This window comes from Macaca mulatta, chromosome 4 (genome assembly GCF_049350105.2).
Source record: "Macaca mulatta isolate MMU2019108-1 chromosome 4, T2T-MMU8v2.0, whole genome shotgun sequence".
NCBI lineage: Eukaryota > Metazoa > Chordata > Mammalia > Primates > Cercopithecidae > Macaca > Macaca mulatta.
The window spans coordinates 152,904,521-152,922,366 of record NC_133409.1 but is presented as its reverse complement, the minus strand read 5'-3'; the positions used below and the strand labels follow the sequence as shown (position 1 = coordinate 152,922,366).

The following is a 17,846-nucleotide window of genomic DNA, read 5'->3' as shown; positions in this document are numbered from 1 at the left end:
GGTCTTTTCTGCTGGGAAATGTCAAAACAGAGGCAATTAAGAGTCATAAAGGAGAGGGAGAAGACAAAAATCACCTGACTCTTGGCTCCGGTATTTTTAAAGCAGGAGAAATTCGATAAGATCACTCCTTTAAAACAGTTACTGAGCACCTAATATATTCAAGGAGCTATGCTGAATAGGCTGACTCAGGGAAATAAGGACACTGACACTTGCGCATTAGTTTGTAGTTTATGAAGCACATCCATTTCCGGCTATGACATTTCGTCCACTTTCCTGTAAAGGAGGCGGAAGTTGTGGCTGTCCCTGAACATGAAGCTACAAATCTCCACAATTAGGACCATAATCCAGATTCTTTGTCTAGTCCAGAATTCCTTTCATTCTCACCATCCTCTTCTTAAACATTTTTAAATGTAGGTAATTGTTTAGATAGATGGCACACTTACTGGCTCAAAATTTTTAAAACACAGGGAAAAGTCTCCCTCTTGCCCCGGGTTTCCAGACATCTAGTGTCTCTCTCCAGAAACAACCTTTACTAGTTTATTGATGTATTCTTCCAGAGATGTTCTTTGCATAAAAAGCAAATAAGAATGTATTTATTCTTCCCCAATCTGTGCAAATAATGGCATATTGTACACACTGTTCTGTACCTTATTTTAAATTTATTTTTGTTTTTTAAAATCAGTAATCTATGTGTCCAAAGCATAAACCAGGCATGGGCATAGACCAGAAGCCAAGCTGGGATAAACAAGGGGTTGCTTTGTTCCTGGCTGACATGAGATGGGCACCATCAAGCTTTTTTTTTTTTTTTTTTTTTAGACAGAGTCTGGCTCTGTCGCCCAGGCTGGAGTTCAGTGGCATGATCTCTGCTCACTGCAAGCTCCGCCTCCCGGGTTCATGCCATTCTCTTGCTTTAGCCTCCTGAGTAGCTGGGACTACAGGCGCCCGCCACCACACCCAGCTAATTTCTGTATTTTTCGTGCAGACGGGGTTTCACCGTGTTAGCCAGGCTGGTCTCAATCTCCTAACCTCATGATCCACCCGCCTCGGCCTCCCAAAGTATTGGGATTACAGGCGTGAGCTACCATGCCTGGCCAAGCTTTTTTTTTTTTTAATGTATCAATTTATGTTGGAGATTATTCCAATAGCAAAAGTTCCCTTCCGCACCCCATCCCCTACTAATGGCTGCACAGTGTTCTATTGTATGAATGTAGCCAGTTTATTTAACTTAACTTCCATTGATGAACATTTGGTTTGTTTCTAAAATTTGAAGCAAATGTTTCTAAAACATTGATGCAATGTGTATATGCATATATCATTTCACATATGCATGAGTATATATGTAAAATTTCTAACATCAGAATTGCTGGCTCAAAGAGAATGTACACTTGTAATCTTGGAGGAAATTCTCAAATCCCTACTCCTCTAAAGGAGGAGTACTAATTGGCATTCCCATCAGCAGTATATGGGAGTGCCTATTTCCTCACACACTTACCAACACTGTGTTACCAAACGTTTGGATTTCTGTCAATCTGATAGGGAAAAATAGTATGCCAGTGTTATTTTAATTTGTATTTTCTCCATGAGAGTGAGACTGAGTATCTTTTAATATACTTTAGAGACATTTGGTATTTTTTTTTCTATGAAATGTCTGCTGAGATACCTCTGCCCAATTTTCTTATTGGTGGTTGATAAATTCTTATTTGTAAGAGCTCTATGTAAAAGGTAATTAGCCCTCTGATTTTGATGGTAGTTATAAATATTTTTCTTCTTTCATTTGTATTTGGTCATTTGTCTCTTGACATTGCACTTAAGGTTTTTTTCCCCCGTGCAAGTCTTTTTTAATGTGGCTGAATTTATCTTTCTTTCCTTTTATGGTTTCTACATTTGAAACATTCTCAAGCTACTACTGCTAGTTAAACACAGTGGATTTCTGCGTTCAAGTTTCTCAATAAGCCAGTAGGAAAATCAAGAAAAGTACCTAAGTAACTAGTAGAAGTTACTATATGATCAATACTGTAAGTTGGTACAAAGTGCTATTTCTTCATCTGTCTATCCATACATCTAATTATCAATCTATCTGTCCATCTGTCCACTAACCTATCCATTTATCAAACTTTTACTGAATTCTTTCTAAGAACAAGAAAAGTTAGATATAGAGAGATGACATTTTATGGTAATGAAGCCCATGGGCTGGGATGAGAGACACCCAGATCTGAATCCTAGCTCTGTGTTTACACCACTGTGGCCTTGGGCAGGTTACTTAATCTGTCCATATTTTTGTTTCTTGTATTATTTCATGAGATATGACAGGAACGTAGATTGTGGAGGGGTCAAGGATTGAAGGTTAAAAAACAGATGTTGCCGGAAATGGCTTAGGAAGATAACTATAAGTGAGTACAATGCCTAGATTTGTCATTTCAGGTGATGAAATCTGAATCCTGACAAGGTCAAGAGAGTGGCACTAGGGTGGGTGGCAAAAGCAAAGGTCACTGGATGTGAGTAGGACAATGAACTGAAAGGCCTTGGTGTTAAATGATCATGTACATAGTCTTTGAAATCACCAGGATCATGGTGATTTCACAGCCAGATGAAGGGCAAAGTCTGGGAGGATCCTGAGCACAGGAGCTTCTGTCCTGGGTGGAGTGTGGGATGTGCCACCCTCCCAGCGTGTGGATGCGCTCACCAACCTGGAATCTCTCCAAACCTCTTTGTTTAGGGTCTTACAGAGGTTCCATTATGTAGGTATGATTGATCAAATCACTGGCTGTTGGTGATTAACTCAGCCCCTGGGCTCCTCTCCCCTCCCCACAGGTCAGAGGTGAGACTGAAAGTTCCAACCAGCCAGGTGTGGTGGCTCACGCCTGTAATCCCAGCATTTTGGGAGGGCGAGGCAGGCAGATCACCTGAGGTCAGGAGTTCGAGACCAGCCTGGCCAACATGGTGAAACTCCGTCTCTACTAAAAATATAAAATATTAGTTGGGCATAGTGGTATGCACCTGTAATCCCAGCTACTCAGGAGGCTGAGGCAGGAGAATTGCTTGAACCTGGAAGGCAGAGGTTTCGGTGAGCTGAGATAGTGCCATTGCACTCTAGCTTGGGCAACAAGAGTGAAACTCTGTCTCAAAAAAAAAAAGAAAGAAAGTTCCCACCCTCTAATCACATGGTTCTTCTGCCAACCAGCTCCCATTCTTCCTCCAAGAGTCCTCATTAGCATAAACTCTGGTATGGTTGAAAAGGACTTATTATGAATAATAAAAGATACATTCATTGGAACATAACTGTGTGGTAAGTTGAGGTGCATCTAATTCTAATGGAATTAGGATAATTCAACTTAAAATTTTTGACTTTACAATGGGTTTACTGGGGTATTGAATACACTTTCACCTTGCAATATTTCTGACTTCAGTGAATTCATTGGGACGTAACCCCATCATAAGTTAAGGGTCACCTGTTCAATGGTTTTAGGAGCTCTGTGCCAAGACTAATTTTATATATATATACACACACACACATATATACACACACACACACACATATATATATATAAAATCACACAACCCACAGCAAACAGTGGCAAAGTGGGATTGAGGGAGGAGGCTCTGAAATGAGGTTTTCCACAAGCATCTTGAACCCTTAAAAGTTTCAAGTGACAGCCCTTGTTAGTGGCACCCCTTGGGGACTCCCTCAAACTCAATGCCAAGACTAGCCTGACTGGAGGGAACTTAGACAATGGGGTGGGCAGTTGATGTTCCAGCATCTTGAGTGGGTGCCATTGTTCTGTGACACCTGGATCCTGGGGTTCCATAAGCTGGGGTTCTAGGATGTCCATTCTTAGTTGAGTCTCAGTTCCTGTCACATCGACGTCAAAGGCCCAAGACCTTCCTCCTCCCTGTAAGCAAACAAGCCACGCCCTGCACCAAAGTCCATCTCACCTTCCAGCTACCCTAGGTAATTTTCCTGGTAATTCAGTGTTTCTAGGAAAGCGTGTCTTTCCACCCCCCGCCCTCAGATTTACTGACATGTGAACACGTATGACTGGCACGATTTAAGAACCACTCACCTGCTGGCCATCTCTCCAGGTCTGCAGCCAGAGAAAATGATCTGAAATTGTAGCAGGAGAAATTGAGGTAGGATACTAAGAAAGCTTTTCAGGAGTGGGGCTAGGCAAGAGGTGCAGCATGAGGGAATAAGAGTGAATCCCCAGTATCTAAGGGAAGTGGCAAGTGGTGGGGGACTTCCTTCTTTGGGTCATCTTTGGTGGTGATTTGACAGGAAGGAACAAAGTGGCTTCAAACATATAAGTTTCTGGTCTGTTCTGTGTCCTGTTTTCTTTCTCATTCTTTCAGTGTGGAATCTATATGACCCTGGGAGGGATGCTGGTTGGGAGAATGACCAGCTGATGGAGATGCTGCTGTAATGATTGGTGTTAATAATGGGCAGCAGTGAGCCACCTGGTGTGACAGTGTAGGAGAAAACAGTCCAAACTCCCGCCGAACTCTCTCTACTGATGGCAAATCAGCGGAGACTCACATTGTAAATTTATCATGGTCTGGCTTTTGGCTATGATAGTGACACCTTGCCCTTTTAATTTGGGCCCGTAAAAATATTCATTGAAAGCTCTCAAGAGGAAAACAGAATTGGTTATTGAATCACTTGCTTCCTCTAGGTGTATGAAAAATAATTTCAAGTTTAATAAATACAAGGAAACCGCAGGGTCCATGTCAAAGCTGATGAGCTATTTCTGAAACTCGTGCAGAATTGTGGTTTGTGTGGCCTATGTCACGGCACCCTTGATGGAGAGCGGGCAACTGCCTGAACTTGGAGGCTGTGTCCTGTCCTCCAGGCTGCTACAGGGCTGCCTCCTTCCGGCTGGGCCTTCTTATCTGGGACTGTTGAGGGCGACAGGCCTTCCGAAGAGCAGTGAAGAAGGAGGCCCTGTAGACAAGAGGCTGACAGGGTAGGAATAAGGCCATGATACCTTTGCATAAGGACAACCAGGAGGAGGGTGTCTGCCCCATCTGCCAGGAGAGCCTGAAGGAGGCTGTGAGCACCAACTGCGGACATCTCTTCTGTCGAGTGTGCCTGACACAGCACGTGGAGAAGGCCTCAGCCTCTGGGGTCTTCTGCTGCCCCCTCTGCCGGAAGCCCTGTTCTGAGGAGGTGCTGGGGACAGGCTATATCTGCCCCAACCACCAGAAGAGGGTGTGCAGATTCTGTGAGGAGAGCAGACTTCTTCTATGTGTGGAATGCCTGGTGTCCCCTGAACACGTGTCTCATCATGAACTGACCATAGAAAATGCCCTCAGCCACTACAAGGTAAGCCTGGGTCACTGCAGCCAGGCCCTGCTCCCACCTCCCTGAAGTACTGCATCCTACATGTTCATCATGCCTGGCACCTCAGAGTAGCTCAACAATGGACACCTCTCTTTGTTTCTTCTGCTTCATCCTGTTTTGGACCCTTGTCTTTGCTTCTGTGTATATTTTGAGGCTGATGTTTCAGTGCGTTAACGTGAGTCTGTCTAAAAGAGGATACTGTCACTGTGATGTCAGAGTCTCAGTCTGCTCATCTGTAGAATGGAGTAATTGCACTAACTAATGCAAAACCCTTTCAGGACTAAGACTGTGTGAATTCCTGGTTGATAGTACTAGAAACTTGGCTAGAAATGTAATCAGGTTTTATACAAACTAGTAATTATCCTGCAAATACATTAAAACTTGAAAGTTAGTACATAATTTTTTTCTCTCTTTCTCTTCCTTCTGCATTTGTCTTTCTTCCCTTTTCCTTTCTTTGCTATGGCAATTATTTTATCTTATTCTGTTAAATTTTCTATCATAAAAGTTACCTGCTGTAGGTAATACATTCAGAAAGCACTGAAAGGTATAAAGTCAAGACTAAAAACTTGTCTTCCTTTCTCCCTCCGTTCATAGTCCTCAGAGGTATATTGTTCGATTTTTGTACATCCTTCCAAAAAATGTGTTTGTGAATGCACTCTTACACACACGCGCGCGCGCGCGCTCTCTCTCTCTTTCAAAGGATTCTCTCTGTATTTTTTTTCTGTAACCCATTTTTATTATCTAAAAGTATGGCTTGAACATTTTCTCATCAGCATGTATAAATCTTCTGAATTATTTTCAACAACTGTGTGGTATTGAATTCTATGAATGTACCATAAATTGGTAGACATTGGATTATTTTCAAGCTATTGTTTTGTTTTAGGATTACACAGAATGTTCTAATGAATATCCTTCAACAGATATATAGGAGGACCTAGAATATCCAAGATATATTTTGGTGAAAGCATAAGGTAGAAATCTAACTTTAGTTTTTCCAAGTTATAATCAATTTGTCCGATCACCATTTATTGAATGATTCATATAGTTTCCCCATTGATTTGAATGCCAATGTCATAATATACATATATGCATATTTTCTTGCGTATTTCCTTGATTCTCTGTTCTGTTCTATTCTGTTTATGCTTGCCTATAAACCAAGGTATTTTAGAGATTTTATCTTTACCATATATTTCAATGTCAGGTATTTTGATAGAATCCTCACAATACTCTTATTTTTCAGAATTTGTGCAGATGTTTGTATATCTTTATTTTGTCAATTAGCTTTAGAATTATTTTTATCAACATTTCCCCTGACCCCAATCCAGTTAGTATTTGACTGGACAACTGACAATATTTTCACATGGCATCCTTCTATCCAATAGTGAAGGCTGAGTTTCCAAAGCTGAGGTAGCTTTGAAATACTTGACTTTCGGAGAACATATTATGATGCAGAATGAGAAAGTGGGGAATCCAGATTTAAAGTAACTATGGAAAGGTAGAGAAATAATTCAAAAAGCCAGAGGCAAAGTTCTACTTGGTTGTAATATCATTCCCTGTAGGTGCAGTGTCCACAGGAGAGTGGGGAGGGATTTCTCACCTGCCGATGAAGCAGCATAAGATGGAGAAATTTATTTCCTCAATAAGTGATTTATTCAGTTCTGTACTTTGTGTTAGATGTCATGCTAGGCATTGTAGGAAGTAAAAAGATGATTCACAATTCTTGCTTCAAATCTGTCTTTAAATAATGACAAGAAACCTAAAACAAATAAATAACAATGGCACTTGTTCACTAAGTAAAAACTTAATAAGTTCCTGCTGTGTGTGAGAAACTGCAGTATATGTTAGAAATCAATGAAGACAGATGCCATTCCTTCTGCCAGGAGTTTGCAGTTTAGTAAGGGAGACACAAACAAGTAATCAAAGAACTGTAAACTTTTTTTTTTTTTTTTTTTTTTTTTGAGACAGAATCTCACTCTGTCACCCAGGTTGGAGTGCAGTGGCGTGATCTTGGCTCACTGCAACCTCCACCTTCCGGGTTCAAGCAATTCTCCACCTCAGCCTCCTGAGTAACTGGGATTACAGGCGCCCGCCACCATGCCCAACTAATTTTTGTATTTGTAGAAATGGGGTTTCCCCATCTTGGCCAGGGTGGTCTTGAACTACTGACCTTGTCATCCATCTGCCTCAGCCTCCCAAAAGAACTGTAACTTTTTATTAGTTAGGAAGAAAATAAACAAGGGTCTGGGATGAACAGTAATTGGTGGCCCATGTCCATTTGGTCAGTGAGGGCCTCATAGAGGAAGTGACCTTGAAGCTAAGGGCTGGCAGAAGAGAAATCAACCTGTGCAAAGACAGGGGGTAGGGAGTGCATGCAGATGCCCACACCTGATAAGTCTTGTTATACGTGAAGAATTTATCATTAGAGTTTGAATCAACAGGACTTACTGATAGATTAGAAGTGGTTCTTTGTAAGAAAAAAACAACCCCATCAAAAAGTGGGTGAAGGATATAAACAGATACTTCTCAAAAGAAGACATTTATGTGGCCAACAAAAATATGAAAGAAAGCTCATCACCACTGGTCATTACAGAAATGTACATCAAAACCACAATGAGATACAATTTCATGCCAGTTAGAATGGCGATCATTAAAAAGTCAGGAAACAAATTCTGGAGACGAAGTGGAGAAATAGGAACGCTTTTACACTGTTGGTGGGAGTGTAAATTAGTTCAACCATTGTGGAAGACAGCGTGGCAATTCTTCAAGGACCTAGAACCAGAAATACCATTTGACCCAGCAGCAATCCCATTACTGGGTATATACCCAAAGGATTATAAAATATTCTACTATAAAAACACATGCACATGTATGTTTATTGCGGCACAGTTCACAATAGCAAAGACTTGGAACCAACCCAAATACCCATCAACGATAGACTGGATAATGAAAATATGGCACATATACACCATGGAATACTATGCAGCCATAAAAACAGATGAGTTCATGTCCTTTCCAGGGACATGGATGAAGCTGGAAACCATCATTCTCAGTAAACTAACACAAGAACAGAAAACCAAACCCCACATGTTCTCACTCGTATGTGGGAGCTGAACAATGAGAACACATGGACACAGGGAGGGGAACATCACACACCAGGGCCTGTCAGGCTGTCAGGGCATGGGGGGTAGGGGAAGAATAGCATACACACACACACACACACACACACACACACACACATATGGGTTGAAGGAAAGAGAAGGTCAAAAATGACTTCATGAGTTTCTGGCTTGAGAAACTGAATGGATGATGTGAAAGATAAGAACTTGGTAGAACAGGTTTGAATGCAACACCAAGAGTTTCATTCAAGACAAGTTGAGTCAAAGTTGAGATACATCAAAATAGGATCTTACATATGCAGCTGGATCACAAATTTAGATCTCCAGAGTCATATTCCTAGAACCTAGAACAAAGATCCATCAGGACAAAGACAATATTTAAATCCAAGGAAAGTGCGCACGGTGGCTCACACCTGTAATCCCAGCACTTTGGGAAGCCAAAGTGGGAGGATTGCTTGAGCCCAGGAGTTCAAGACCAGCACGCTTAGGCAACACAGTGAGACACTATCTCTAGAACAACAACAACAAAGTGAAATTAACAGGATTTAAAAAGAAGAATGTGACAATTTGGGGCTGGGTGCAGTGGCTCACGCCTGTAGTCCCAGCTACTTGGAAGGTTGAAGTGGGAGGATTGTTTGAGCCGAAGAGAGTGAGGCTGCAGTGAGCTGTGATTGTACCACTGCACTGCAGCCAGGACGACAGAGCAAGACCCTGTCTCAAGCAAAGAAACAAACAACCAAGGAAATTGATGTAATAGCCTCAAAAGAGGCTAGACAGAAAAGAAGTTTTGGGGCAAGTTTCTGGGAAAGGCTGTCATTTAGATGTCGGCAGAGGAGGACCCAGCAAAGGAGACAGAATGAGTTGTCAGAAAGGCAGGAGAAAAACAAGGGGAATGGTGTCCCTGTTGCTAAGAGAGAAGGGTATTTTAAGAGATGACAATAGATTGCATTGAACGATGGTAACACTTCAGTAAGATGGTGGCAGAGGCATGAGAGCTGGGTTGTGAGGAGGCACACTTCTTCCATAGTAATAACAGCAAACAAGAGAAGGTGTCTGCAAGCATACGTAGTTTTGCAGTTTTGGAAATGCAGGTTTTGTTCTGGTTTTTATTTTCTCAATAATATGTGAGGAAGGAACATCAGCAGTATGGGTGGGATCAGGATGGATGCGAAAGGTTTGAAAAGAAAGAAGATGATATGATGCAGTGTGGGATAGTGCTTACAAGAGAAACTATGTAGGGTTGGCAGACAGTATGTGGCACCAATTTGAGGTCTGAAATGTTTAACATGTTTCAGGAGGCTGCTTGAGGACAGACAGCAAACAAGAAGGTGAGGGCACATTTTACCATGGATAAGGAGTTGTCTGAAAAGCAATACAGAGAGAGAGGGTAAGGGAGTTGAGTGTATTTCTGAAGAAGTGATTATAATGGTGGACCGTATGTGTACTCATTGATATTGATAGCATACTTTTAAAATTAAGGAGGATTTTTTTACTGATTTTTTTCACCATATCTCTATTTATTTGAATTAAACTTTGTAGATTAAGTACTGTAAATTATGTTCTTTTAAAAGAATCATATAATCCCTGACTGTCTCTAAAAAGACTGAAACATTTATGAAATCTACAAATTCTTATTTGTGTACCTATTTCCTCACTGACCAACCAATGCCAGTGTCAATCACTGTAATGTATGTTGCTGGTTTAGTGAGTGTGTGACAGTGATGTACGTTGTTTGACTTTGCTTGATTATGACTGCTAGTAGTGGTGAGGCTTTTATCCATGAAGACTCACAGTCTGCATTTTCCCCTAGAATCAGGGCATACATTCTACGTGACTGCATCAAAGTAGTTTATCTTTTGGATCATGAGCTCCATTAATTATGTTTAACCTACATTTTTTATTCTGTTATTTCTTCTTAATTATATTTTTGGGCAAAATTTTAGAATTTTGTATTTAAATTGGCTCTATTCTTTTTCATAATATAATCTCCATGTCTTAAATACACAGAAATTTGTTTGATAAGAGTGTGCTGCTCTGTTTTATTTTTAAAGATTTATTAATTCCTGGCTTACTTGGAATTTCATGTAGTATGTTGTATGAAGAATGACTTCAGGTTAATTTTTCTTTATTCTGGTATCCAGTCGTTCCCAAAATATTTATATGATAGTGAATCTTTTCCACATTTATGTGTTGTTTCTCGCTTGACATCAATTATGTTCTTCTGATGGGCTGCTTTTTTTACTCTAGTCCATTGATTATTCTTCCTGTTATTATTATGGTTTTGATACATGTTACTTTATGGTTTACTTTTAAATCTAACAGCATTTTTGCCATTTAATAATTTTTATTATCTGATATTTTTGCTAACTGTCATTTAAGATGAGTGCTTTTTTACAATGTTTCTAAATTTTATAGAGCATTCCATAAGATTTTAATGATTATTGCATTAAATTTGTTGATGACTTTAAGAATCATGACTTTTGGGGGTTTAGTTAGTCTTCTCAACTAGTACCCAGATGTATCACTAACAGTTTTCCACTATGTATCTGAATCAGATATTAAATTGTCTTTACTTAAACCTCATGTGCCCTGACTCTATTGAGGATAGCTATGTATTTTATAATGTTATTTTTTTTTGACAATTTTTACTTGTAGATTCAAATGAGGTTCTTTGCTGAGCTCATGTATTTACTCATACTTTTTTTTTAAATTTTCTGACATTTTCTAGATCATAATCATGTGAGTGATGTTATTTTTAATCCATATTTTTGGACACAGTTCTGTAAGGAGCACGCATTTTGAAAGCTGTTAATTTTTCTTTTTTTTCTTTTTTTTTTTTTAAGCGTCTGGGATAGGTACTTCTTGTCTGTTAACCACTTTTCTTTTGTACCAACGTTGTGTTAGCAAGTTGTTTTAGAACAAATTTAATGCCCTTTTTTGTCAGATTTTAAAAATTTAATATGATTTAATCTGAAAGTCTGACATAATTTTAAAATACTCATTTAGACAAAACATGTCTTTGACTATTTTCTAGATTTCAACTTGTCTTTTTTTCTCTAAGGAATATTTTGGTAGGTGGAAGTGTACAGAATTTGGCGTTTCAATTCTAATGAGTGTCTCATTTATATGATATGCACCCATTAAATATTTTAATGCAAAAATTGGTGAAAAAGTATTTTTTAGAAACAGAGGACTTTACCTTACTCATTTTGAATATTATAAACAATATGTCTGTATTATCTTCAGTTGTTCTATGCCTTTATCTTTATTGCTGTTATCTTTGCCATTTACACAGTGTCTGTAGTCGGGTTTATTAAATTTTAAACTGCCAGATGATAGGACTGTGGCTTTTTGAACTGGACCTTGATAGGCCTGACTTTGGCAGGCAGAAAAAGAAAGCATTCCTGACAGAGGGAAGTAAAAGATAGGCCATGAGGAGGTGTGGCTGAACGGGTGTGTTCAGGAAGCAGAAAGCAATGTTGTGGGCTGGTGAAGAGAGTTGAGAGCAAGCAGAGAGAGAATCCCGGACAATGTCAACTGGGGCTGGGTCCTAGGGCACCTTGGATGCTGGGTAAAGGAGTTTGGGCTTATCTTTGTTGCTGAGAAGCCATTTTGAAGGAGGAGTAACATCAACAAAGGTGAAATATGACAGATTTCAAGCTGAATGGCAGGCAGAATGGCAGTCCCAGTGTCAGAAACACTAAGGTCAAGAGGAGTGGACTGCAGAAGAGGGTGGGGAACTGGGCAGCATGTTTGAGTCTACCATATTGATTCTGAGCTGCCAACAGGGCAGTAGGCAGTACTTAGCTCTCACTTGGAAGCCTGAGATGGACTGCTAGGAAGAAATATTTGGTTTTGGAATTCTAAGATCTGAAGCCTTCAGAAAGGAAAGCTAAGGACGTAGTTTGAGATAGAAAAGGGTTAAAAAGATAAAAAGAGCCAACTTCAAGGCTCCTTTTTACAGGAAAAATGAAGAGGCAAAGAAGCAGTGGCAAAAGGCACAGATCTAGGAAGGATGGGGTGGAGAGGAGGTGCAGAAAGGCACCTGCGGATTTCATGGCTGGAAATCGCAGGTGACCCTGGAGAGAGATGCTTCAAAGGAGTGATGAGAAACAAGGCGGCTGGCTGAGGAATGACGACAGTGAGGAGGTGAAGATAGCAGCACCAAACAACTTGACTGTGAGGGCAGAAAGTGAGTAGATGCAAGGGGTGGAGGCTATTCGTGCTTTTCAGGACCTGAACTCTTGTGCTCACACAAACAATTCCACACCAACCCAGCCTGTCACCTTCTTCAGCGAGACTCATGAGCGACATCCATGGTGCCCATTTATTACCTCCCACTCCTATGACTTTTTTATTTCCTCTCTGCTGGGAAATGCCTTCAGGTAACACCCAGTGACATGACACATTTTTAGTATCTTCGTGGTGACATCACTGTCTTCTCTGCTTACTGCAGCTTTCTGTTTGCCAAATGCCCTTGCTGACCCCTCACACACACAGTCCTTTGACCTTGATTTCACCAGCAAAGTCTCAGGCCCGAAAGAAGTTTCAGTTGTCTTCACCATCCCCTGACTTCTACCTGTACATCTCCAAACTGTCCTCAAAAAAGATTTTTTTAAAAAATCTGAAGTGGGAAATATTTAGTGAAACACACACTTTTCAGCTAATAGTACATCCTGATCTTTCGTTCACAAATCTCTCTCGTTTTGTTTTCCATTTTATCATCCACCCTCCAACCGCCCCCCTGAACCATGGGCAGCCATTTAAAGCATTTGTTGTTATTTTTGCTTCTCTTTTAGGTCATCAAAAACCTGAAAGCAAAACTTTTTTAGAAACTCAAATCATTCATTATCTCCATAGCTTCAAGGACACAGTGACCCATCCAGATGCTGATTTAAGATTGAGAGAGAAGGCACTGCCTGCCTGGGCCATGGGTTTGCACCTAGTAAGGGGCTCTATCTTGTCACTCATCCTAGTGAGGACCAGGGAGCAGTGGTAGCAGAGGCTTGCCATCTCCTCTTTAAGGCAATTCTCTCCAGACTGGCTTCACTTGTTAATGTAAAATAGTAGAGTGCTAGAAGACCATCATATAACTTTTATATGTTGAGAGAAAGCACCCTGAAGTCAAGTAGGAATTGTTCTGTTGCTATGTGTTATTTTTCTGTAGTTCTAAAACTGTAAAAAAATTACCCATTACTATTTCCCACCATCATTACCCAATAAATAACTTCTCAAGTTCCCTACTCCAACCATGATGCTCTAAAAACATTTCTTTGTAGGCAGAATTTTACATTACTTTCATCCTGAGATCAGGACCCCTACTGTGTTCCACTGACTCCTCCCAGTGCCCCCCTTACTCCCAGTCTGACAAGCGGGTGTGTCTGTCTCTTTAGGAACGACTCAACCGCCGGAGCAGGAAGCTCAGAAAGGACATTGCGGAACTTCAGCGACTCAAGGCTCAAGAGGAGAAGAAACTGCAGGCTCTGCAGGTGGGTCTTTCGGGTTCCCGGGAAGAACTCCTGGAGTGTTCTCAGGGGCCCTTACTTAACTGTTCTGGACATCTGTCTGTCCCTGGAAAAGCCTGGTGTGGGCAGATAGTCGTGGAGGCTGAAAACCTGGGTTTTGGCCTTGGTGTCAAAGTTTGCTGGCTGAGTGACCTACGCAAGTTAAGCCCTCTGATCTTTATGCGACTTGTATGTTAAATGAGAACCAGTCCTACTCTGCCTGGCTCACAGTAAGGATCAAAGGAGACCAGTGTCTCGTCAATTGAAAATTACTACACAAGCAATAGGCCTCCGTTTCTGTCTCTGACAGTCTCCCTTTCTATTCCTCTTGGTCACGTGGCATCTGTAGATATTCAGAGAGTGAGGTGGAAAGGGGAGGTGTCCCTGCCTTTATGAGAATCACAGCTGCTTCTGCAATACCTGTGACACACAGAGGCAGCATCATGAGGGGAAGAGGACTGAGGAATCCCCTTTCCTGCTCAGACATTCAGAGACTGTGAATGGCCAGGAGGGAGCCACCTGACACTGAGTCTTAGGGAGCCCCTTTCCTGTAGTTTCAGGTAGACCATGGGAACCACAGGCTGGAGGCTGGGCTGGAGAGCCAGCACCAAACCAGGGAACAGCTGGATGCCCTCCCTCAGCAGTGGCTGGGCCAGCTGGAGCACATGCCAGCAGAAGTGGCCAGAATCCTTGACATCTCCAGGGCAGTAACACAGCTCAGCAGCCTGGTCATTGATCTGGAGAGGACGGCCAAGGAATTAGACACCAACACACTGAAGGTGCATACCCTGAGGCTTCCCCCAAGGGCTGGGTTTCTCCCCATAGTAGGCAGCCCATCTGCATCACCCTTCTGGGAGGTGTAAGAGGGAGGGGCCAGTGTGATATGTGGTGAGTTGTGGTAGACGTGGCTTGTTCCAGGCTACAGAGTGCTGCTGCAGCAGAATGGGCACAGAAGAGGGGTGTTGCTATGTTCCCCCAGTTCTCAAGGTGGCACCCCAGAGTGGCCTCCAAGAGTGAATTGGGAAAGGAATTTGGAGGTGATAGGAACCTGAGAACCAATTATGATTCTCGCTTTTTCTCTCTTCTAGAATGCTGGTGACTTACTGAACAGGTATGAGCTGTCCCTTCTTCTTTCCCACATGTGCATATAAACCCACACATCACAGACATGCACAGGGTCTTCGTCACGGTCAAGGAGACCCACTCCTCCATTAGCTTTTGTGTCCGCATGCTACATGGCCAATGGAAGAGTCAATGGAATACATGAATACATATTAATCTATGAAGGATTTCTTTGTTTCTAGGAGCGCTCCACAGAAATTAGAGATTATTTATCCCCAGTTGGAGAAAAGAGTCAGTGAATTGCTTCTTCAGCCATCCTCAGAAGCTCTGACCTGTTCATCCCTGGGACGCCTTACTTCAGGCTCACCTCAGCCTCCTCTCTCTCCTTCCTCCAACCTGTCCAGGCCCCCATTAGATCTACCCAGTGCATCTTCGGGCTTGCCAGCTCCTGAACATGTCCCCATTTCTTCATGCCCACCGTCATCACCTGATGCCTGACCCTCTGACTCTTGGACAATGGTCAGCCCCCTTCTAGGACAGGCTCATGCTTGGGGCTGCCACTGTGGAGGTCGGGGCCCATGGTATCCAGGACCATTTGTGAAATCTCCATTTTGCCTGTGAACTGACGGTAGTGCCCATCTCTCATAGTCTCATTAAAATAGGATCCTCCAGGCCTCTGAATGGCCCGAGCTCATCAGCAGTGACGCCACCTCACATATGGAGCCCAACTGAGCTCCTGCAATACTTGTTGTCTGCACCAATCACCTGGCACTTATTTATTATTGTTGTGGAAGACAGACTCAAAGACAGCCTTCCTTCGTGATCCTCACCTCTTAGAATTAATGCCCTTGTTCGGTCCCCTTCCCTTGAGTGTAAGTGGGATCTGTGACTTACTTCAAATCAATAGAATAAGGCAAAAGTGATAGGGTGTCACTCCGGCAACTGTGTTGCATTGTATAGAACTCCTCCTTGCTGGCCTACCCATTTAGAGCCCCTCCTAGGAGCCAAGAGCAGTCTCCAGCCTCCAGCCAACAACAAGCAGAGGCCCTCAGTCTTGTGGCTGCAAGAACCTGAATTCTGCCAACAACCTGAGTAAGCTTGGAAGCAGATTCTTCCCCAGCTGAGCCGGTTGAGAACCCAGTCCAGCCAACACCTTGATTATAGTCTTGTGAGTACCTAAGCTGAGGACCCAGTGAAGCTGTGCCAAAATTTGTCACCCACAGAAACGGTGAGACAAAATGTGTGTGTGTGTGTTTGTTTTTTTGTTTTTGTTTTTTGAGATGGAGTCTCACTCTGTTGCCCAGGCTGAAGTGCAGTGGCACGATGTTGGCTCACTGCAACCTCTGTCTCCCAGGTTCAAGCAATTCTTCTATCTCAGCCTCCCTAGCAGCTGGGATTGTAGGCGCCTGCCACCACACCCAGCTAATCTTTTGTGTTTTGGGTAGAGACGGGGTTTCACCATGTTGGCCAGGCTGGCCTTGAATTTCTGACCTCAGGTGATCCGCCCACCTTGGCCTCCCAAAATGCTGGGATTACAGGCGTGAGCCACTGCCCCTTGCCGTGTGTTGTTTTAAGGCAGTAAATTTGTGGTAATTTTTATGGAGTAATGGATAATGAATACAATTGTATATTAGTCATTTTTGTATAAGCCTCACTTCTTTGGGTGAGCAGGCGTCATACTCTGTCTGTGTCCTCATGTCTAGAACAGAGTCTGGCTCATAATTGGTGTCCAATAACATTTTAAATGTATGTATAAATGAATTAATAAGAAAGCATAAAGGCTCTTCTCAATCCTCTGATTAAAAGGAGCCATCAATTACCTTTTGCTCAGTATTTATTGAGCCCTTGCCAAAGTAGTCAATACCGTACTGAGAGGTATAAGGAATAAAACATGGCCACAAGAATAAAACAAGCCACGTGGTGGTGCAAAGAGTGAAAGCTACAGAGTCAGACTTGAGTTTAGGTCTGGGTCCTGACACCTAATGCCTCTGTAACCTTGGGCAAATTACTTAGCCTCTCTGAACCTCTGTACTCCCCCCTCTAAAATAAGGGTAATGGTATCTGTGACCTGGGATTGCTGTCAGAATTAAATACAGGTTGGGTGTCTGCTAAAGTGTCTAAAACGTAAACATTCAGGTATGTTCATTTCATCTTTTTTTTTTTTTGGTGTATTCTGGCTTTCTTTTTATTTTTTTTAAATTATACTTTAAGTTCTAGGGTACACGTGCACAACATGCAGGTTTGTTACATATGTGTACATGTGTCATGTTGGTGTGCTGCACCCATTAACTCGTCATTTACATTAGGTATTTCTCCTAATGCTATCCCTCCCCCCTCCCCCCACCCCACGACAGGCCCCAGTGCGTGATGTTCCCCACCCTGTGTGTGTCCAAGTGTTCGTTTCTCGTCAGTGAGTGAGAACATGCGGTGTTTGGTTTTCTGTCCTTGCGATAGCTGGCTGAGAATGATGGTTTCCAGCTTCATCGATGTCCCTACAAAGGACATGAACGCATCCTTTTTCATTTCATCTTTTTTTTAAAAAGCCACTTCCCCTTTTGAAATGAAATATGGAATGATTTAAAAAATTCAAATAAATTCCACTTCACCATCCAGAAGTTTATAATTTAGCTGTGGAACTACGACTAAACACATACAGAATAAGAAGAGAGTGTGTAACTGCACTGAATTAGGTATCACAAGGGCTAAGTGCTCTGGGAATTCAGAGGAAAGACACAGAGAGGCTGGGAAAGTCAGGGTAGGTTTTGTGGGGGAGGTGGGGATTGGACAAGTGGGAGAGGAAGGTGAGAACATTCTCGGTCATGGTAACCA

General features: G+C 42.1%; 1 protein-coding gene and 1 pseudogene across 3 annotated transcripts; one reads left to right on the top strand and one right to left on the bottom strand.

Moving 5' to 3' along the window:
* Positions 1-686: 686 nt before the first annotated feature.
* On the bottom strand, positions 687-831 carry LOC114677887 (small nucleolar RNA SNORA48; annotated as a pseudogene).
* Positions 832-3,931: 3,100 nt separating this feature from the next.
* On the top strand, positions 3,932-17,627 carry TRIM40 (tripartite motif containing 40). Of its 3 annotated transcripts, none has more exons than XM_078000723.1 (6): positions 3,932-4,128; positions 4,668-5,317; positions 13,845-13,940; positions 14,510-14,734; positions 15,044-15,066; positions 15,422-17,627. In XM_078000723.1, the coding sequence occupies exons 2-6, from the start codon at positions 4,973-4,975 to the stop codon at positions 15,513-15,515; spliced, it is 783 nt and encodes a 260-aa protein (XP_077856849.1). In that variant the 5' UTR covers positions 3,932-4,128; positions 4,668-4,972; the 3' UTR covers positions 15,516-17,627. The 3 variants fall into 3 exon arrangements, with proteins under 3 accessions (XP_077856849.1, XP_077856847.1, XP_077856846.1); XM_078000721.1 differs by having other exon boundaries at positions 3,936-4,128; positions 4,758-5,317; positions 15,260-17,627; XM_078000720.1 differs by having other exon boundaries at positions 3,936-4,128; positions 15,260-17,627.
* The last annotated feature ends 219 nt before the right edge of the window (positions 17,628-17,846 follow it).